At 62.2% G+C, this 20822-nt stretch overlaps 6 protein-coding genes across 6 annotated transcripts; 2 read left to right on the top strand and 4 right to left on the bottom strand.

Moving 5' to 3' along the window:
- Positions 1-142: 142 nt before the first annotated feature.
- On the bottom strand, positions 143-3263 carry BXZ73DRAFT_91974 (WD40 repeat-like protein; the record flags this gene model as incomplete). Its single annotated transcript, XM_048026194.1, has 5 exons — positions 143-770; positions 819-2009; positions 2084-2949; positions 3022-3169; positions 3226-3263. 5 exons carry the CDS (start codon positions 3261-3263, stop codon positions 143-145), a joined length of 2871 nt encoding a protein of 956 aa, XP_047874443.1.
- Positions 3264-4694: 1431 nt separating this feature from the next.
- BXZ73DRAFT_91973 (uncharacterized protein) lies at positions 4695-6703 on the bottom strand (the record flags this gene model as incomplete). Its single annotated transcript, XM_048026193.1, has 5 exons — positions 4695-4862; positions 4922-5353; positions 5984-6181; positions 6259-6496; positions 6648-6703. The coding sequence occupies 5 exons, from the start codon at positions 6701-6703 to the stop codon at positions 4695-4697; spliced, it is 1092 nt and encodes a 363-aa protein (XP_047874442.1).
- An 824-nt stretch (positions 6704-7527) lies between these two features.
- Positions 7528-8810, bottom strand: BXZ73DRAFT_104758 (NIPSNAP-domain-containing protein; the record flags this gene model as incomplete). The annotated part of the gene is made up of 9 exons (XM_048016011.1): positions 7528-7596; positions 7659-7731; positions 7804-7905; positions 7961-8130; positions 8193-8260; positions 8320-8414; positions 8470-8515; positions 8570-8672; positions 8727-8810. 9 exons carry the CDS (start codon positions 8808-8810, stop codon positions 7528-7530), a joined length of 810 nt encoding a protein of 269 aa, XP_047874441.1.
- A 267-nt stretch (positions 8811-9077) lies between these two features.
- Positions 9078-11043, top strand: BXZ73DRAFT_91971 (uncharacterized protein; the record flags this gene model as incomplete). Its single annotated transcript, XM_048026192.1, has 7 exons — positions 9078-9206; positions 9350-9487; positions 9547-9669; positions 9725-10132; positions 10192-10549; positions 10609-10766; positions 10831-11043. 7 exons carry the CDS (start codon positions 9078-9080, stop codon positions 11041-11043), a joined length of 1527 nt encoding a protein of 508 aa, XP_047874440.1.
- A 350-nt stretch (positions 11044-11393) lies between these two features.
- Positions 11394-14366, top strand: BXZ73DRAFT_91970 (molybdenum cofactor biosynthesis prote; the record flags this gene model as incomplete). Its single annotated transcript, XM_048026191.1, is given in 11 exon segments — positions 11394-11576; positions 11649-11763; positions 12021-12188; positions 12250-12370; positions 12430-12656; positions 12713-12936; positions 12998-13169; positions 13253-13596; positions 13616-13806; positions 13854-14034; positions 14220-14366. 11 exon segments carry the CDS (start codon positions 11394-11396, stop codon positions 14364-14366), a joined length of 2073 nt encoding a protein of 690 aa, XP_047874439.1.
- Positions 14367-18566: 4200 nt separating this feature from the next.
- On the bottom strand, positions 18567-19896 carry BXZ73DRAFT_91969 (uncharacterized protein; the record flags this gene model as incomplete). The annotated part of the gene is made up of 3 exons (XM_048026190.1): positions 18567-18741; positions 18821-19038; positions 19198-19896. 3 exons carry the CDS (start codon positions 19894-19896, stop codon positions 18567-18569), a joined length of 1092 nt encoding a protein of 363 aa, XP_047874438.1.
- Between the last annotated feature and the right edge of the window lie 926 nt (positions 19897-20822).

The raw sequence follows: 20822 nt of genomic DNA, 5'->3' as shown, positions 1-20822 counted from the left end.
GACTCCTCTCCATCATGTTGTAACACACTGTGTACGCGCAATAGACTTGGATTCTCTCTCTCCTGGACAAGCAGTTGAAACAAACGTCCGGCCGACTATTACACAGATCCTCGTAAACTACTTTTCAGCACTACCGAACACATCACGCAGACACAGCGACGGTCCTCTCCACATCCATCCGGTCGACGTCGTTCTCGTCCTCAAGGTCATCCGCGAGCTCCCCGAACATGCCGTCGTCCATCTCGGACAGCAGGTGCTCGACGACGTAGCTGTCCTGCAACAGCTTGTCCATCCGCGCGAGGTGCCGCTCCGTATACGGGATGAGCGCGTCGACGAGCTCCTTAAGCGCCGTCGCGCCCCGGCCTTCCTCCTGCCGCACCGCGGCGGGTGCGTCGCCATCGCCGAAGGACACCGAGGAGGAGGACGTGGCCACGGCGAGGGACGCCTCGGCGTCGAACGCGCGCGCGACGTCCGCGGCGGGTCGGAGGCGCACGACGGCGTGGAGGACGCGCTGGGCGACGGGCGCGGTGCGCGCGCGCGCGTTCCAGGTGCGCACGGTGCGGAGCAGGCGCGCGAGGTCGGGCAGCGGCAGCGTGGCGAGCGCGGTGTCGACGGCGGGGTGGCCCGTGATCGAGTCCTGCTTGCTGGCGGAGACGGAGGGGAGGGAGGCGAAGAGGGCGTGCAGGCGGCCGGGCTGGTCCATGCTGAGCGCGAGGAGGATCGCGCTGCGGTAGTCGTGGAGCTCGAGGTAGTTCGCAAAGTCTTGCTCCCTGGAGAAGTCGTCAGCGCGTTATACCTAGCGACGAGAACGAACGCACTTTTGCACCTCCTCCTCGCGCTTCTCGTCCCGCGCGACCTCTTCCTCCTCAGTGCAGTCCCGCCAAAACGTGACGGCCGAGTCCGCGGCGGCGGACACGATGGTTTGCTCATCACCGCTCACCGCGAGCGCCCACACCTTGTCCTCGTGCGCGTCGAGCGTGGCGACGCACGTTTCGTCGCGCACGGTCCACAGCTTCACGAGCCCGTCGCCGGCGGCGCTCACGAGCTGCATCCCCGCGCTGAGGAAGTCGACGCGGAGGACCGAGTTCGTGTGGCCCTCGAACGTCCGCACGCACGTGAAGTCGTCCAGGCTCCACAGGCGCACAGTTCGGTCCCCGCTGCCCGTCGCGAGGACACGCTCCGCGCGCCCGAAACGCACGCACCACACCCCGCGTTTGTGCCCGGTACACGTCCCGAGCAGCTTGAGTTCTCCGCGCGCAGGACGCGCACCGGCACCGGGGACGTGCTCGATCGCCCAGACTTTGGCGGTGCGGTCCTGTGAGCCGGAGACGAGGAGGCGATCGTTCGGGGCGACGTCGAGCGCGTTGATGTCCTTGTCGTGCGCCTTGTGCGTCGCCAAGCTCTTGCACTTCACCGGCTCGTCCCCATCCTCGTCGTCCGCCGCGAGCGAGACCGCGGAAAGGTCCCACATCTTGATCGTCCGGTCTTGGCTCCCGGTGAACATGAAGCCGAGGTTGTCCGTCGGTGCGTCCGGCTCGCCTGAATATGCCCGCCGCGACATCGCAACGGCACCCACGCTTTCCGCATGGCCCTCGCACACCGCAATGCAACGGTATTCCGGCACTGCGGGAGCGTCCCCTTCGCCGGAAGGTACGGCCGCCCATACGCGCGCGGAACGGTCTTTGCTGCCGCTCGCGAACACGCGGCCTTGCGCGCCCCGATCAAGACAGAGGACGATCTCCGCGTGACCAGCGACTAGACGGGCGTCGAGCGCCGTGGTCGAGTAGACGCGGATGAGCGACGAGTTGGTCGCAAGCGCTACGTGTGTATCGGAGAGCGTGGGCGCAGGCGCAGCTTGTAGGGGTAGGGCGGGCGAAAGGAAAACGGCGTCGATGATCTCGTCATTGAAGCCGATCAATTGGCGACTAAGCGCCCGGCTTGAGAGGGAGTGGAAGAGAATGTTCTGGTCCGCGTGAACGGAGACGATGGTGGAGGATGATGGGAGGTAGCTGGAGACGCGCGCGCTGTGAGCGACGGGCACAAAGTGCGGCTCTAGAAGAAGCTGGGGAGGGAGAGTACGTACATGGCGTCAACGATCTGTCGCTGTTCCTCCTGGTCGTCGCCTGCGTCGTCGTGTTCTTGCCCGAGCGTGAACAAAACTTTGCCCTCGCGCGCATCCCAAATCTTGATCAAGCCCTTCTCCCCCCCGGTGTAGAATCGGAGCTTCCCAGCTCCAGATGGCGCGCCGGCGAGGTCTTCGTCAGGGTGCAGGAGTCCAACGGCCTCGACGCGCTCGAGCACCGGGATCGTTTTCTGCAGCACGGGCGTGTACGCAGTCTCCCGTCCCTTGCCCTTGCTGCCCTTCTTCGTCTCCGCAGGCGCGCCGGTTGGGGCCGATATGTCCCAAATGAGCACAACAGAGTCGCGTCCGCCGCTGACGAGCCATTTGCCATCCGGCGAGACGTCCAGACCACGAGGGACAGAGACATGCCCTTCGAGCACTGCTTCAGGCTTGGAACCGCCGCTCGCGCGCGCGGCGGCGGCGGAGAGGTCAAAGATGCGAATGCGGGTGTCGACGGAGGCAGTGATGAGCTGCATCTTCTGCTCGCGGACGACGGAGGCGGGGTCGAAGGGGTAGTTGAACGCGAGGGCACTGACGACGCCGCCATGGCCCTTGAAGAGATGCGTGACGTACCCGCGAGCGATGTCCCATACCTTTACGACCCCGTCGGCGGCGCCGGAGGCGAGGTAGGTCGAGGTGGGGTCCGCTTTGCACACATGAACGGGTGCGTCGTGCGCGCGCGCGATCACGCGGATTGGTTTGATGGGTTTTGACTGCGGGGCGAGAGAAGCCGGTATCTCATAGATGCGGAGGGAGAGAGAAGACGTGAAGAGCACGAGGTGGGACGCAGAGGGAGTAACGCAGAGGGCGGTGATGGATTCTGTGTCCTGCACAAGGAAGATTTCCAAAGGACGTGTCCCATCAGCGACTATGCAGCCGGAAGAAGTTTTGCGACGCACCCCGGAAAAGCGACAAATCTCCACACCAGCCTTGACGTCCGTCAACAAAGCCTCCTCGCCCAAGCAGGTGATCAATCTCGAGCCATCCGGAGTGAGAGCGACGGGCCCCGCGGTGTGCAGAGGTGCAATGACCCGGTCCTTCTTGAAGCTAGGCGCATTTGAGCGAGGTCAGAGCCAGAATGATGCGTATATACCCACACTTACGCGGTCCTGAGCTTGGGTCTTGAAGCAGAAGACTCCATGGTAGGAGCAAAAGCGCAACGGTCCGGTGCGGCAATCGGACGCCCGGGCGCTTGTGCCAAAAATCCGTGGGATTGTTTGGCTCTGTTGTGCGACGCCTTCACCACACTCCACTCGGCGTCTATCCAGGCGTTCTGATCGCACGCCACTGACTTCCAGTGGCGTACGAGCGCGCGGCCAGTGCGCATGTCTCATATGTTGTGTGCGACACGCGATCGCGCGCGGACCGTGGGTGCCCTCGCGACCCTTCTGCTTCCGCCCGCCCTCGTCTTCTGCTTTTTCCGAACATCCGCGCGCTTCTGCTTCCCTTGCGTGATGCGAACACACACCGCGCGAGAAGGTCCAGCTCGCGGGGGCGGGAGGAGCCCACACTGACTCGGCCCGCGTACCCGCGCCCGCCCCACATGTGGACGCACATCCTTTCCACGCCGGGCTGCGCGACTGGGTGCGGCGGAGATTGCCCGCGCGCGCCGTGCAGCAGCCCACACCCATCTGTGTCCCTCTGCGCCCTTCGATCGCCCCCCGTGCTCAGGCCTCAACGCCACAGGCCTCAAGGCCTCAGGCCTCAGGGCCCAAGTGCGCCCGGGATCAAGCCTCCGGCCTCAGGCTCGCTTCGCCCCGCCCGCGGGCGGGTCTGATGCACCCTTCGCGAGCGCAGCCGTCGGCTCGCGTCGCCGCGCCTCGTGCCCGCGGTGGGGGTCAGCGGGTGCGTGTTGGCGGGTGGGCCGTGTAGGTGTCTATTGTCCGCCGCGGGGGTGCAAACAAACGCACGCCCCGATCGGGCGAGTGCATACCACGCGGGCCTTTTATCACGCTCGCTGCGACCAGATCACGATGGCAGCCCGCAGAAGAGAACGAGAAGCTCGCCTTGCGAGACACAAGACAATGCATGGTCACCGTTTGCGCAGCGCGCTTCGGACTGGAACCCGCTTCCACCCCTGACGGTCTTGTCTCGAGCAGTGGGGCACTCGGTATCTGTACCTCCGGTGCGAGACCGGGACGCGCGCGCGTATCAGTTGAAGCTATCGCAGGGCCGTGGTGAATGAATTGGAGGGCATCGGCCCAGTGAGTGTATTATGTACAGTCGCCGAGCTGCAGAACGCCGAGGCCAAATATTAGACTAATCCTGGAGGAAATTAGGGCATAAGTCAATGATGGACGAGAGTAGGTAGATCATCAGTACAGAATCCGTGCACGATCCGCGGGACCAGTAGGACTGGGAACTAGTGGTGATGTAGTAGAGCGAGAGCCTAATGAGCATGTGAGAAGCGGCGCTGGCGGAAGCAAACGTCCGGGGCGAATAACACCAACGACGATACACGTGGTGGAAGAAAGAACGGTAACTCAGGACCGTGTGCTACAGTCAAAAAGTGCCGATAAGCGAACAAAGTAGAGAAGAAAAGAAGGGAGTGGGACGCGCGTGAAACGCACTACTATGGGCCGTACTTGCGTTGCTGCTGGTTCTGCACACGCAGCGCGCGGAGCTGGTCTTCCGCCTGCCGGCGCCGTTTGACCTCATCGTCCGCGACCTTCTCGGCCTGAACACGCCGCCGAGTTTCCTCCTCGAGCATCTTTTCCGCGGCCCTCATTTGTTGGCTCGTCTGCGCGTGTTCGAGCTGGTGGCCTTGAGCTGCTCGGATAACCGCGTGTACGCATTTACCGCGTCCTGAGACTGTCTCCGCAGCCCGGCCATTTCCATCTTAAGCCGCTCGATGGTATCCTGGTGATCAAGAGCCGAGTAGCTGGAAAATGCCCCGTGGAGACCGGGTCCTCCTCTGCCTGGCTGAGATTGAGGCGTAGAGTGCGTTCGGTGCCCCGCGCCGGGGAAGGAGTTCGGGCCGCGGTTGTGGGACCGAGGGTCATACTGGTACGGCATGTCTTCCGAGCTGGAATACTCCTCGTCGGTGAACCGGGGCACGTCCGCCTCATCTTCCCATTCCATCTCGTCGTCTTCTTCGTCATCGTCGTCGTCGTAATAGTTGCGTTCAGCGGGCGACTTGAACGAGTGGCTGTCCACTGGACGCAGTTTTGGCATGGAAGGAACGGACTGCTGGTGCGCGTGGGGGTTGGCACTCGGATGTAAATGAGAGTTCTGTATAGCGTGGTGTTGCGGAGGAGGTGGAGGAGGTTGGGAAGCCGTCGGAGGGGGGACGTGCGAACGCGGGGGTGGCTGTGAGTGATTGGTGGGGTGTCCATAAGGTGGAGGCGCGTGCGGATGTGCAGGGGCCGTGTGTGGATGCACAGGAGGATGAGACAGGGAATGAGGGGAAGGATGAGAGACCGGGGAGCGTTGCGAATGGACATGCGGTGGAGCTGTGAGTGGAGGCATGTGGTGAGGTGGGTGCGGGCTGGGCTGCATATGAGTATGTGGTGGGGGAGGCGGCGCTTGTGAATGTGGTGATTGCACAAGGTGGTGAGGATGCTGGAGGGGGTGAGAGAGCGGAGGGGCCTGGGCATGTTGCAGATGAGACTGTGCGGACAAATGTTGAGGGGATGCTTGTTGCGGGCTTTGATGCAAGGACATAAGATCGGCAGGGGAAGGTGGCTGAGAGAAATGAGGCAGTTGTCGCATAGATGGGGAAGCAGACCCTGACGAAGCGGATGCAGGATTGGGTGATAATGAAACAACCGTCGACGATACCGATGGCGTTGCCGAAGGTGGTGGTTGTGAAGGGTGCGAGAGAAGGGGTACTGGGAGGGTGGACAACGGTGGAGGATGTACGCGCATGGGAAGCATACCGCCCGCAAGCCCGTCTCCCGAGGTATCCGTTTTGTTGTTCCTTCCTCTTTTCCTCGGACGCTTTGTCCCTGGTGGGGCGTCAAGGTTGACAGTCCAGTACGAACCGAAGCCCGGATCGGACGGAGGGCGGGGTTGGCGCTCGAAGAGGCGATTGAGAGAGAGGTGGTGCCGCACGGATTGCTGAAGAACGCGTTCAGCACCCTTGCGCACACAGGACACGAGGTGGGGATGAACGCAGGACAAATCAGATCACGTACCTTCCAAGCCGGGCCTGCAGTCTTATAGTACGGGTACTTCCTCTCCATCGCGGCATATATCTCCCGGATCGTCAGGCGTTTTCGCGGGCTCCCGAGAATGGTGCATCTGAGAATGACAGGAAGCGTGTGCTGTGGGCGACCCTCGGTGTCAGGGAGGCAGGCCAGGGTGTCGGGGCAGTCGGGATGTGGCTCATGGGCGCGGATGACACCTCGGGGCGCTGAGGCGGGGGGCGTATCTCTGCGCTCATGGGGCTATCGGCCTCGGAGGTCTTTTCTGTGGGGGATGGGGCTGCGCTACTGGGGGAGCGGGCGGACTGGAGTCTGGAGGGAGGACGCGCGACGCGTGAGAGCGTCAGACGGAGAGGGGGCGGGGACGATCGTGGGGGTACCTGACGGAAGTCTCATAGGCGGACTCGGGGTTGAGGAGGCTGTTGAGACTGGCCATGGAGGCGGGGGGAAGGAGTGGCAGGGCGGGTGGCAGTAGGAGGGAAGAGGAGGACGGGGAGGTGTGTGGGTGTGACGGGGGAGAGGAAAAGGCAAGAGTAGGCGCACACGTTGAGCTTGTGGGTCCATGACCCCCACTCACCGTTGTTCTCTATTAGATCCAACCCCCGATCCTAGACAAACGCACAGCCCTATCCTCTCGCCTAGCCGCGTTCCCTCGCAACACGCGCATGGCCATCGCCGCCGCGACAGGCTGCCCAGCAGGTCCTGGCGTATTTTTGTTGCAAATGACGGCGGATACACAATAGATGCGAGGGCCTCCAATCCAAAACAGCGGCCAATGTGGTTCGTGGTCACATATGTCAAAGCAGCCGGCGGCGCGTGGCTGATCGACCACGATAGTGGCCAGGGCAAGCGCGGCGTGCATGTGTCTCCGCTTGGGCGTGCACGGCGGCGGGGGCGTCGTCTGCAGACGAGGGCTGCAGACTGTGGAGAGCACGCCCCGCGGTTTATTGGTCCCCTGCCTGGGCGAGCGACGGACGGGGACGTGTACGTATGCCGTACGTACAGACCCTATCGCATTTATAAGAGCCCTCGAAGACGCAATTTGCTATCTTTGGGAGGTCCCGGCGGGATCACTCCGCGCCGAGCCCGCTGATAGGCCGCCGAGGGGCTGATGACCCTGCACTGGGGTGCCGGCTAGCCGCTAAACCCAATCGAGCTGTATGCGCATACACATCCACGTCCATCCTCCGATCCCCCGCCGCCCGCCGTCGGGGTCCCAATGCTTCCGAGCGATAGTCCATCCGCATGAGAGCCTCCCCCTCACTTGAGCGGGCTGAAGGGCAACGGTTCCAGGATCATTGCGTCCATGAGCGCCGAGTACTCTGCGGTCTGCGCAGCAGGTTGCAAAGAACTCTAAGCGACTGATCATCCGTCCGCCCACATTGACTCACCTTCGAGACCGTCTCCGACCAGCCATCTATCTTCCACGCCTTCTCCCGCATGTCTTTGCGACTCTGCAGATCCCTGTTCAGCCCGCCACCGAGCCAACACACTCGGTCAGTGATCCGGCTGGCACCAAACTAACGATCCACGTACGGGTACTGCCACATGTGGTGCACTTGGTGCAGCCGGCCCACTTGCGAGAACCAGGCTCCAACAGGCTCGACAAACTTCCGGCGTGCCTCGATGCCCTTACGCCTGCCATCAAACTGTCACAAACATCCCATGCTTCCCGACAACCGCAAATGCTTACCAGGTATGCTCCCATTGCAACAGCGTGCCTGGGTGAAGCTGATACGTTCGCAGCTCGAAGATGCCGCCCTCGATGCGAGGAGGCGTCGTCGGGAAGAACGCAAACTCCTGACAAAGCTGTTGCGAACGCGAGGTCAGGTGTGGGATCAGTTTCCCGTACGTGTCGGCGTGCTGTCAAGGCACGTAATCAACACATGTACACGACTCATTGCGGAGAGATGCAGGGTACAAACCTCCGAAGTTCTGATCTTCTGGGTCGTCTTATCGTACCCGCAGTAATTCTCATACTCCAAGATGTGGACTGGTTAAGGTCACGGCCGCTTCAGCGCAATGTCGCGTCGGTTGAAGTAAACCACGTACAAAACACGTCTTGTTCGCCCACAACTGACTCCCAACTTCCGGTCAACTTCACATGGAGTTCCGGGTCATCCTTGATCCCGGTGTAGTACGCCTCTCTAACGCCGATCGTGAGTGGGGTAACGACAGACGCTCGTGAATAAACCAACGTACGCAGCCTTCTTGTACTCCTTCACGGCGTCGGGCTTGACCTTGTGGACTGCGTGAAACGTTCGTTTGTATGCAGAGTATCCAAGCAAGATTATGTGCTCACTTTCAAGACCGTGCACGTACTTGCCACGGGCGACAAGACGCGAGTGCTGTTGGATCGAGACGTCGCCCTCTTCCTGGGCCTCGGGGGACCCATGCAGCAAAGACTACAAGCTCAAGCTAAAACACTGGCACAGATGGAATGAATGCGCATCACTCACCTGGACTGAGATCCCCCTCCTGGCCTGAACGGCCGAGCGCGAGGCCGTCTGCCTGAGCGCGTGCGCGGTGTACCTAGAGAGCATTGTGCGAACCTTGCGGGCGCGAGAGTGAACGACAGAAACTGCTTAGAGCGTAGAAGGCACTGTAAAGTGAAGCAAAGCGAGGACGGCGATGGTGAGCGCAGATGAGAGCGAGAAAGTGGCGGTTGAGGTCTTGTCCGCACGAGCCCGCCCCGCGTCATATGCCCCAGTTGTACCCACGTGGCCCGGCGCGTAGAGAGAGGCGCCCTTGACCCGCACGCGACGCGGGTGCGCTTCTGGGCCCTTCGTCCGACGCCCTCCTCGGCCGCAATGCCCTTCCCATGGATCACCCGCGAGCACCTCCGCCAGGCATGGAGGCTCCTCACCACCCTCGCCGTCCCCCTTATCCTTGGACTTCTTTCGCGCAAGATCTTTGGTGAACCCAAGGAAGAGGTCCCTGTATCCCTGTATCTGCCTCTGCTCACGGACATTGGATACGCCCCGAGGGGTCTCCTGGCCACATACACGGACGGCATCTCCGACTTTGACGGCTTGGAACGCATATCGTTCTCCATAATGCAACCGCCGACGCGAAACCGGAGGTCACGGCCGTCATCCTCAACTGGTCGCGATTCCCGAACGTTATGCTTATCGCCTCGCTAATGTGCGCGCCGTGGATGGAAAACACGATTGCCCAGGTCTTCATATGGAACAACAGTCCTGCGAAGCTGAGATATGAAGTGTGCATATGATTTTCCTTTCATGCAGGCGTGCATATCATGACTGACTGCGTCTCCAGGAATTCAAGAACTCTGGATGTACGCGGTCTAAATTGACCGTCTACAATGCTCCGAAGAACATGCTGTTCCAAGCACGGCACCTGGCTTGTGCCCAAGTGGAGACACCGTACTGCTTTGTGCAAGTGAGTGGTGTTCGCCTAATCCCCCATGTGCATATGCCCATTCGTTGCTTCGTAGGATGATGACTATCTTGTTCCCTACGAGATCATTGAGTCCCTCCATGTGCGAATCAGTGATCTCGGTGCCGCGAACACCATTCACCTTCTGCCCCCACACGAACATCTATCCACAAAACTGCGGGAGATTCATGTGCCGGCGCCGGACGACACCCATCTCTCCGACATCCACACTTCTTTCGCCTGGTTGGGACATGGAACGATGATGCACAGGTCAGAAGCCAGGAAGTTCGTTACTCTTCTTCGTTCCATCAGCGCAACATCGGATGAGATGAAGATGGCGGACAACTTCTTCACGCTCTTGAGCAATCGGGTACCTGAAGTTTGGCTAGATCAGATGTTCGAGCTGGGTGGAGGTGAACCTTTCACGGTGGGACCCGAAGGCGACGAGCGCAACAGAAACTTTACTGTGAGCTCGCCTTTTGTTTCTTCATGTGTTTTACTTAGCGCAACGGCAACCCTGTTTAGCTTCGTGCGGCCAACTACTTGGCTTCCCTGGCCCACTGTGGACGAACGGCATGCGAAGAGCCTATGGATCTTGCTCAGGGAAAGGGACCGCAGTTGCCATATATCGCATTGGACCGTTCGTACGAACCGACCTCATGGACGTCTGCTGCGTGTCGGGGCGCGTCCTGCGTCCTTGACACCAATATCCGCACTCTGCCGGCACAAATCTCGCGTGAAGCGAACAGCATCACGGACATATTTGCCTTGGAGGAGAAGAATCTCGAGGTTCTTGGGGAAGCCGGGAAAGATAACTACCTGCAGTACGCGCCGTCAAATGCTGTTGATATGAAGTCTGGAACCGTCTTCCGATCTCTCACACGTAAGTGAAGAGTACCTTCACAGCGTCCCCGGTGCTGAACGTTCTATCACGCTCTACAGATGCTGCCCAAGGCGACACGATTGTGATTGACGTTCTTACAGATATCAGCGAGGCACGAGAGTGGACCGCGATCGAGCTCGCCTGGCTTGTAGATTCTGCCACGGAAGAAATCCTCAAAGCGAGCGTCTTCGAATGGTCAACTGACAAGGAAGCTTGGGTGCGCACCTCTCCCCTCCCACCTGGCGACCATCGGGCTAATCATTGGGTTTCCATCCACTCAGCACGCCGCTACACATGCGCCCCTCTGTTACGATACGGGCCACATGGCGACGATTGGAGAAGAGCAAATTGGATTACGGGAATGCAGCGTGCAGATGATCCTGGGTTCTAGCGCATTGCACCTGCGCGCGACTGGCCGGTATTTCCGAGCGAGGCTGGAGGATGACAGGGCGGACCGCTGGACAATTTCAGAGGTGTGGCTGCGGGGGTTCTGAATACATTGTCTTCGTCCTGTGGCCAACTACGGAGGTGAATCCAAGTGTGAAACTGCTGCGGAACTTAGACGTCCGATGAGTCACTTTCTTGCACCGTGCACTGGGACCTGCGAGGATTGGCTCCCCGGCGAAGGACGGTCTGACTCGGGTTTCCTGCAACCAATGGTGACTGAGGGCCAGCCCTGAAGCAAGTCATCTCCGTGTATGGCAGGAGGCGCTCGGCTCATTGCAGTTCTGATAGAATTGAACCGGCGCAATTGGATATGCCGCTCCGTCTACCGCTTAGACTTAGTACACCTCTTCTCCGCACACGCTACCATGCACCAACTCTGTCTGCTACTCCCTCCATCATGTTCCGACCTGTCGGGAGCCGCTCCCGCCCCCTCACCGTGCGCGTCGCGCGCGCCCTGAACACATCTGCAATCCCGAGGCCGCCGACCAGGACCTCCAAGGACGCCCAGCCCCCGTCTCCCATCCAAACGCCGTGGAGTACCAGCACGAGTACAGGCGCGAGCGTGCAGCGTCGGGCGCAGGTGTGTAAATCGGTGCTATATACGTGCGCGACCTATCCTAATTCCGGCCGTCGTACTGCGCTGTGGGATTAGGACAGGATTGAGTCTATCGAGGCACGGCGCGGGGTCTCACCCTTCCTCGTCGACGGCTTCCAGAGAGAGCACAACTATCTCCGCATCTCGCTCACCGAGCGGTGTAATCTCCGATGTGAGTGTCTATTACTATGTCCTTGGCGTGTCCCTTTGCATCCCTTGGTTGGGGTAACGTCCAAGATGGCTGTGTTTTTGGGAAGGTCAATCCAGTACGGAAGGGCTGGTCCTTCGGACGGGCCCATGAAAACACCCCACTACACCCGGCCCTTCCGTTACAGTGAGCTGCAATGATCGACCTTCTACGTGCATTGCCTTGTTCTTATCTTCACCTTACCAACCCGATAGAGCCGTTAATGTTCCGATGCTTTGTAGGCTTCTACTGTATGCCGAGCGAGGGCATAGAGTTATCTCCGCCCGAACATCTGCTCTCGGATGACGAAATCATCAGGCTCGCAACACTGTTCGTCACAAGCGGTGTGACCAAGATACGGCTCACCGGTGGCGAGCCAACGGTGAGGAAGGGAATCGTTGAAATAGTCGGTATGTAACTTAGGATGCGCCATCGGACCCTGCTAGCATCCCCTTACGTTGTTCCGCTCAGGCCGACTAAACCTCCTGCACGAGCATGGGCTGCAATCGATCGGCATGACTTCGAACGGGATCGCGCTGCACAGGAAGCTGCCCGCGTTGGTGCGGAACGGGTTGACGCATCTGAACATAAGGTTCGCACCGCACCCGTCGCGTTTCGCCCACATTGAAGATTTACGGTCATCCGTCCCAGTTTGGACACCCTCGACCCTTTCAAATTTGAGATCATGACGCGCCGCCGGGGACACGATGCTGTCCTACGGTCATTAACCGAGGCGCTGGCCACACCCGAACTGCAGTCGGTGAAACTCAACGTTGTGGTCGTGAAAGGATTGAACGATCACGAGGTGCCGGAGTTCATCGAGATGACGAGGGACAGCCGGCTGTCGGTCCGTTTCATCGAGTTCATGCCGTTCACAGGTATGAGGTCGACATCGCCTCACCCGGTCTATATTCTGACTGTCCTGCGACGGTAGGCAATCGTTGGGACAAGGCGAAGATGGTGCCCTCGGCAGACTTACTGGCAAGGGTCCGGGAACGTTATCCTACTCTCCGCAAAGGGTCGGACGAGCTAAACGACACCGCCCGATCTTACATCATACCTGGATACCAGGGGAGTTTCGGATTCATCAGCAGCATGTCTGACCACTTCTGTGGGTCGTGCAATAGACTGAGGTTGACTGCGGACGGGCAAATCAAAGTGAGCAACTATAGCACGTCCGAAAGTATAGGCTGACATCTCAATCGCTCTCTACTACTAGGTTTGCCTCTTCGACGCAAAAGAAATCTCACTCCGGGACCAGATGCGCGCCGGTGTAGATGACGAGGGGCTTCTCACAACGATCGGCCGAGCAGTGCTGGGCAAGAAGGCGAAACACGCGGGGATGGAGGACATCGACGTCGTCACGAACAGGCCCATGATTCTCATCGGCGGTTGAGTACATCTCCAGTATGTCGGTCATGGAACGCCTCAGTCCTGATTCCCCAACCCTGAACCCGCGTCGCTCGTTTTCCAGGATCGCACCGCCCCGTCGTCCGCCGGTCGACGACGCCGCTGTCACCGAAAGCCAGATCCGCTCTTCAGCTTCCGCCGTCGGCGCACCGCCCCACTCGCACCAACAGTGGCACGGCGGCGCGGTGTTTCAGCACCTCCTCTCGCTCCCTCGCTCCCAAGAACGTGGCACCGGATCCGTCCCATTTGCGCCTCACGCACATCGACGCCACGGGCCGGCCGTCGATGGTCGACGTCGCGCACAAGGCGCCCACGAGCCGGACCGCCACCGCGTCGGGGCGGATCGTCGTCCCGCGCGCCGCGTACGCGCTGGTCGTCGAGCGCGGGCCACGACGCGCACACGAACGAGTCGGCGGCGGCGCGCAAGGCGCGCGGGAAGGGCGACGTGCTCACCGTCGCGCAGCTCGCCGCGATCATGGGCTGCAAGCGCACCGCGGAGCTGATCCCGCTCTGCCACCCGCTCGCGCTCTCGCACGTCGCCGTCGGCCTGCACGCCGAGGTGCGTCGGCGCGTCGGCGGCGGCGGTTGCGGAGACCGGGCCGAGGGGGCGGGCACGAGGTCCGAGGTCGGAGCGGAGGTGGAGGAGGCGAGGAGGCGGAGTACAGCATCGTGTGCCGCGCGACGGTGTCGTGCGAGGGCAAGACGGGCGTCGAGATGGAGGCGCTCACCGCGGTCTCGGTCGGGCTCCTGACCGTCTGGGACATGCTCAAGGCGGTCGCGGGGAGGGAGATGGTGATCCGGGACGTGCTCGTCGAGCGCAAGGCGGGCGGGAAGAGCGGGGACTTCGTGCGCGGGGACGGGGAGAGGGCCAGTAGCTGGGCTGGTGCGCGCGCGCGGTGTGGTGTGGCTGGCGGTGGGTGTAGAACGAGGTGTCGTAGAACCTAATCTCAGCCTCAGACCTCAGCGCTCGGCCTTGGGTGTGTTCTCCCCTTCGATCGTCGGTCACGGTGAGCGCGACGAACGCAGTGCAGGCACTCGCGTCGTGGCAAATTCCTGGCGAACGCACCCATTTTGCAAACATTGTGTCTAATTTTTTCGTCCCAGCCGCGCAGCCTCCGAGAGTCCGGGTGCGCCGGAAACGCCACGTCTTGTGTGTTCGCACGGAGTATGAATCGTGAGTTTGCGCTTTACGTGACATTCGTCGTCCCTGGCCACGGAGATTGGTTCTCCGCGCATCCAGCGGAGCAAGCGAGAGCTAGGCTTCTCGCCTCTCGCCTCAGTGCTCGCCCTCGGGCATCAAACTTTGACATTCTACGCCGCAGACGGTCCCAAGCCGGACAGGCCGGCTGCTCAGAGGAATGGCCCATTCTCGCCCCGTTGCATCATGCCTGGTGTGTTATTCCGTCGTCCTAATTCCGCCCATTTCCAACTCCGGAGTTGACGTCTCCCGATCCGGCCTGGGTCGGCCGTTGGGAGGTACCCCAACCCCCGCTGTCCAGCGGCGGGCCAATGCTTGCGGCTTACACATCCCATGACAGCGTACCGCCCCGGCTGCGCGCGCGGTCCCATGCACCCACCGAAAGCTCCGCGAAGCCGAGGAGTTAATATTTTAGCTATCCGCAAACCCCGCCAGTCATGCCGGCCAGGACGGAGTCACGCCCTCGCTCCCAATCGCAAGGTGCACCCCCAGCGGCGGCAGCCGTACGTTCGCTCACGTCACTCCCTCGCCTGACTCGAGCGCCGATGCCTAATTTGCGGCGCATGACGCATGGCGCGACGCGCTCCGACCTTGGGCGTGCGCGCTCAGCGCTCGCTCTCGACTCTCCAGACTTTGATCAGGGACCAGGACGGTTCGAGGCGGGCCGGGTGACGCAACTATTGGCACGACGGAAGGGGAGCGCGGTGACTCGCGCGCGCGCGCGTCCGTAATGTCCGACCCGTGCGCTGCTGCGCATCTTTTCCCCCTTCCCCCGCACCAGCCCCGGTGGATGGGGGCCTGCGTCCGCGGCGTGCGTCTCAGATCTATCATCTCACGGACAAGACGTCCTCGGCAGTGAGACGTTGAGGGGCGTGACGGTGACCGGCGACGGCCTCGGTCCGGGGACTCGGTCGGGAACGGGCGGACCGTGCAGGGGCACTGGCCGCATGGCGACGAACTCAACCATTTTGCAGATTGGTCTTGCCCGTCCCTCCGTCCGTCCCCGTCGCGGTGTCGCAGCGGTCGCGTGACTACACCCGCTCCGGCGGGTTGCATCATCGCGCGGTTCGAAGTCTGCAGTGTGCACTGGGGTACTCACTACATCCAAGGCACACGCTTTACCCTCCCTTCAGCTCGGCGGCCTCGCCGGGGATTCATGGGACCTCGACCCTGCGAGGTTTTCTCCGGCAGAACAGTGCGGTTCGTTCGGACACGCCGCTGCCGCCCGGCGTCTGGTGCGCATCGCGAAGCAGCGCGAGCTCCCCGGGCGCGCAGGCGCTCCGAATTCGAATGCGCCAGCTTGCGCCCGGGCGCCCTTCGCACTTGACCTTCGGTGTCCCCCTGGCGCCTATGTACGAAGCCCGGACCGACGAGGGCGCGGGGCGAGGAGGGCGAAGTGGCCGGTGCGCGTCGATCGCCTCCATTGGCCCCGAGGGCGCGAGCGCGGGCGAACGGCGCACGCAGCACGGGCCTTCGCGCCGGCATTAGCAGCCACGGCCTGCCCCCGCGCGCACGGGCCCCGTCCTGTGGGTGGCGAGCCTGTGAGTGTGAGGGCGAGAGGCCGGACCTTGGTGCGATCCGCATCATGCCTCCCAGTCGCAGGTCACGTCGCGGCGGCGGCGGGGGCGCAGCACACGTTCGGTGCGGATCCGTCGTCGAGCCTGAACGCGTGCTGATGCGGGCGCGGGCGCAGCGCCGTCCTGCGCGGCCCCCCCGCCTCCCGTTCTCGTCCTGGGCGGAGGGCTCGCGCAGGGTCCGTCGACGGTGGGCGCGGTCGCTGCCCCAGTGCTTCGCTTGGTGCTCGAGCGACCCGTGCTTTCCCAGCACCTCGCGCGCCACCATCCAGATTCGCGCAGACACCTTGACATCCGCGCAGGGCGGGGCGAACGGGTAACGTTATGGACGACGAGCATTTAGTTTGCCGGGGGAGGCGGGCAGCCTTGGCGCAAAGAGGGCACCGAGTGCCGTAAGCGTCCGCCCGCGGACGGGTCTTGGCCATCCGTCCATCATACGACATATGGGCGGAGGCCGCACGAGCATCAGGCGCGTGAACGCTTTTTGAAGTGGTACGGCGGCGACGGCGGCCGACGTTGAGCTGGGGCTGGAGCTGGACGCAACGGAATGGGGCGGTCGTGCAGCCTATCGGTTCGTCCTCGAGAATTAATCTCAGCCAAAACGCTTCAAGGCAGCGGTGAACATTCAAGCCTCCAGCCCTGCACAGTGCACCCGCACCCGCACCCGCACCCGCACCCGCACCCGCACCCGCACCCGCACCCGCACGCCGCGCGGACCGGTCAGACAAGCCTCACGAGACGTTTGTTGCGCCCGCGCGGCCCCACCGCCCTCGGCAAACGCCCCGTCTCGGGCGAGCTTATGCCACGCGAGACGCACCGCGCGTGCCTGCCCCGCCCTCCGAGCGGCAGCCTCCGCTCCTCGCACGGCTCCGTGCCGCTTCCCCGCCTCCCCGCTTCCCAGCTGTGGCCGGGCGATGGACGGTGAGTCGCACGTCGCGCACATCCTCGCGCGGAGGCTCACTGCACGCTCACTGCACGCACCCGGCTGCGGCTTCGCCCCCGAGCGACCGACTCACGTCGACGCGCTCCTCGGATTCCGGCCCGTGGGAGGGTACGGAGCCCGAACGCGACGCCCGTCGCGCTAGTAACTCCCGTGCCCTCAGCCCTGGCCGTGAGCGGCGGGGCGTGCACGATCTGCGCTCGTTCTAGCTTTCGCAACGATATATCGGTGAGCGCCGGCGTTTCGAGTGCCGCTCTGGCGCCCGCGGACCGAGCAGCTCACCGCACGCCGCGGAGTCCAGTCGGAGTCTGCGCGGACACGCGCCGCCCGGACGCGAAGACGGGAAGGGCCGAACGCGGGCGCGCGGACTGGACGTTCGCGTTCAGCTTCCAGCTCCCGCGGCTCCGCGCGCCGCCACACACGCCGCACTACTGCGACCGCGCCCAGGGTCCGACGAAACGTTCGACTCTCCGGATCCGCCTCGCGCGCCGCCAAGCAGTCCTTCGCGACCGGGAAGGAGGAGCTGGCTCACGTCGTCGTCCGTCCATGTCGCGTGTGTCGTGTCTCGTGTCTGATCATGTCTCGCCACGGTGCAAAAAAGTTCTGACATACCCGCCCTGGGCACGCGGCCGCGGTCAATGCCAATCACGGCGCACAATCAAACAAAACAAGCCACGGAGCCACGATGGCCCTGACCAACGCGACTGACACCGGGCAGGCAGGGCAGCGCGACGTCGCATCACACGTGGCGAATGGAGTCTGGACGAACGACAAGTTACAACGCAAATGCCCCTCGAGGTCCGCCGGGGGACCTCCGCGGTCCCAGATCATTTTGTCTTTTCGGCCTGGACATCGGACGGGACGGGCGTCGGGGTCGTCGCCCGCTCAGGTGGGCTCACCACCCAGGGCGGATCCCAGTGACCGAGCAAGCGACGCACGCACGATGATGAGATCTCGACCGAGGAACGTACCTAAGTCGGAGTCCCTCCGTCCCGCCCACCGTCATTATTCGCGTGCAGCCCGGAGCGACCCGTGGGCATGACGCACCCACGCCAGCGCGACTGCGATCAGTGCACCAAGACCGACCGACCGCGATGTCGGGATATCTCGCGCGGATGCAGTAGATGCTGCGCGGATATCCGGATGCAAACAAAGGCTGGGCGCACGCGAGGTGGGAAGGTCGAACGGGTCACGATTATGTGGACATTAGAACACTATGTAAGTACTGTGTGAGCAACGAAGAGCGGACCGGGGGGCGTCCGAATCCACGATTAAAGGTAACAGAGAGCGCTGAGCAACGGGGACTAGTGCGGCAGGTGATAAATAACAATCCAGGAAAGTTGAGTCAGGGGGGAAAGGACAGAGGGGAAGGGGGTGGCTATAGGACAGGGAGTCGAAAGCGAAGTGCAAGACAAAAGCAGGACTAGCGATACAGTGGGGGAGGACAGGGATAGCACATCGGACACATTGCGTTCGGTAGAGAGCGGCAAGGCGAGGCGAGGCAGGGGAGAGCATTAGAGGAGCGCGTCAACGAGCCGAGAATCGTAGTTAGGGAACAATAATGGATAATAAACGTAGGCCGGGCATTATACTTGAGGTTCTGTGTTCGTGCTCGAGACCATCGTCCGAGAAGGGATGCCAGTCGGAGGAGGCGAGAGTGAAGCTTTTACCAGTGTCCCCGGTCCGCGCCGACGAAGCCGAGCTCGAGGGAGTCCTCGATGGCGTCAGGCTTTGGCTTTCCGCAAAGTCCGGCGAAGCCAACACGGTCGTACACGCGCTGCGCGCTGTTTTCGTGGCCGACGTAAAGCACGACCATGTCCTTGCGGAAGTCCAGCAGAAGCCTAGCGAGAACCGGGTCAGCCAACCGTCACGTCACGGCGGCAGCCCGGAAACCTGAGAAGGACGGAAGCAAACACTCACTGGGCGGTCACGTCGCGGACGAGGAACTCGGCGCAGCCACGACGACGCCACCTAGGGGTGGTGTACACCTTGGTGATCGCGGACACGCGGTGGCTGTTTCGCGTTACGGCGCAGATGGTGGTGATGTCACCGTCGGCGTCGTACACCCAGAGGAGACCCTTGGCGATGAGCTCGCGTGCCTCTATCCGGGCGCGTTCGATGGTCAGAGGGAAGTAGATCTGAGATCGAAACAAGCGGTGTGGCGAATCGGGAGTCGAGGGATCGGGCGGAGAAGAAGCACGGACAAGACCGTCACGGAGCGATGCGGAAAAGAAGACGGTCAGCACGACTGATGCAGCAGACGGCGCTGGCGCCTGGGCGCGCGCGGGGCCACTCACCGAATCGTCCGCGAACTCCTTGCACAGCCGTGCGACGGGCTCGAGATCCGCCATCGCCGCCTTGCGAAGCCGGTGTCCTTCGGGCAAGGGGGTGTCGCCGCCCCGGAGCGTCTCGGACGTGCAGTACGAGAAGAGCGCCGCGTAGAACGGCTCTGGCTCGATCGCGAAGCCAGTCATCTGGGACCAGACTTGCGAGAACTTTTTGACAAGGGTGGTGAGGCCGAAAACGGAGAATACGCGCTCTGGAGGCACAATGGCGTTCAAATGGTCCGTAAGGGCGTGGATACGGGGCTCGAGCCAGTGGGTGGAGGACGCAGAGGTACGGTCGGGTGTCCAGAGAAAGATCGGGTACTCGCCGAGCGTCCAGTCGATAGACGCGAGGATGAGGTCGAGGGAAGGCGCCGACGACGAAGACGAGACGCTCCAAACGGTGAGCCAAAAGGCACCCGACGTGGGTTGGGGGGCGAACGCGTCGGACGCCACTGAGGGGAACCGCGCGCTCACTTCGTCTTGAGAGAGGAAATGACCGCTGAGCGCGGTCTCGGAACCGACGCGCTTGAGGGCGTGCGCCAGAATGATGTTGGACGAGGCTTCGTGGCGACGAAGGACAGGGTAGGCGAAAGAGAAGAAGTCGTCTGCGGAGTTGTGTTGCATGACAAAGAGACGGGGGCTGTTGGGGGACGCGGTGAGACCGGGCATGGTGGAAGAATGGATCGACGGGATGTGCGGGAGAAGAAGAGTCGAGAGGAAACGGAGGCCTCGAGGGGCTTGGAGGGACCGGAGGAAGGGAGAAGAGGGCCTGGTCGGTAGGATGGATGAGAATGGCGGGACCGGGGGAGAGGACTTATATGTCTGCACGGGAGGACAGCCATGTCACGGCCAGCGACTATGGACGTCGAGGATATGAACTCGTGGAGGGACCCGACGGAGAGGCGCCAGGGTAGCGGAGGATCGGGATGCGTCCCTAAGGGTATCGGACATGATGTCCCCGCCGGATGTGTGACAAGGGCCGGGCGCAGTTGCGCAAGGGCGGGCGAGAAAATGAATTCAAGAGAGTTTTGTGAGTAATCTCACCTTGATGCCTGCTCCGACCCGGCGGGGGGCAGACGCGAAGGCGCGCGCCAGGATGAGCGGGGGAAACGGCATCAATTGGATGAGGCCGTGCCCGGAGGAAGGCCCCGCATATGCTTGCACTTGGTCCACGCACGGACCGCTCGCGTTTTCGGAGGTCTGTGCGAGGAGTCCGAGGACGATGCGCATATAGTCGCGGCGGAGAAGGGCGAGCGTGGCATTCGGGCATTCGGGGTGATAGCGGAGGTCGAAACGCGATGCTGGCCAGATCGCGGCGGAGAAAAGGAGCCGCCACCAGACACGATGGACGAGAGATGGCCAGGCAGCGGCGACGAAGCTGGGGCAGTGTGGACGAGAAACAGGACGTCGACGGTGCGCACGACGTCTGCCAAGGGCCAGTCCTTCCACGCGCCATGGGCGTCTCCCGGACTGTCGGCCACGTGGCCTTGGCGACTGCGTCCGTCGCCCTCCGTCGCCTCGACTTTCGCCTCTCGAGTCTCGCCCGGACGTCGTTGCCAACTTGGGAGGGTGAATGTTTGAACGATGACCTGCTC

Source organism: Epithele typhae (assembly GCF_022376455.1).
Source record: "Epithele typhae strain CBS 203.58 chromosome Unknown BXZ73scaffold_55, whole genome shotgun sequence".
Lineage (NCBI taxonomy): Eukaryota > Fungi > Basidiomycota > Agaricomycetes > Polyporales > Epitheliaceae > Epithele > Epithele typhae.
This window is presented reverse-complemented; position numbering and strand designations above follow the sequence as displayed.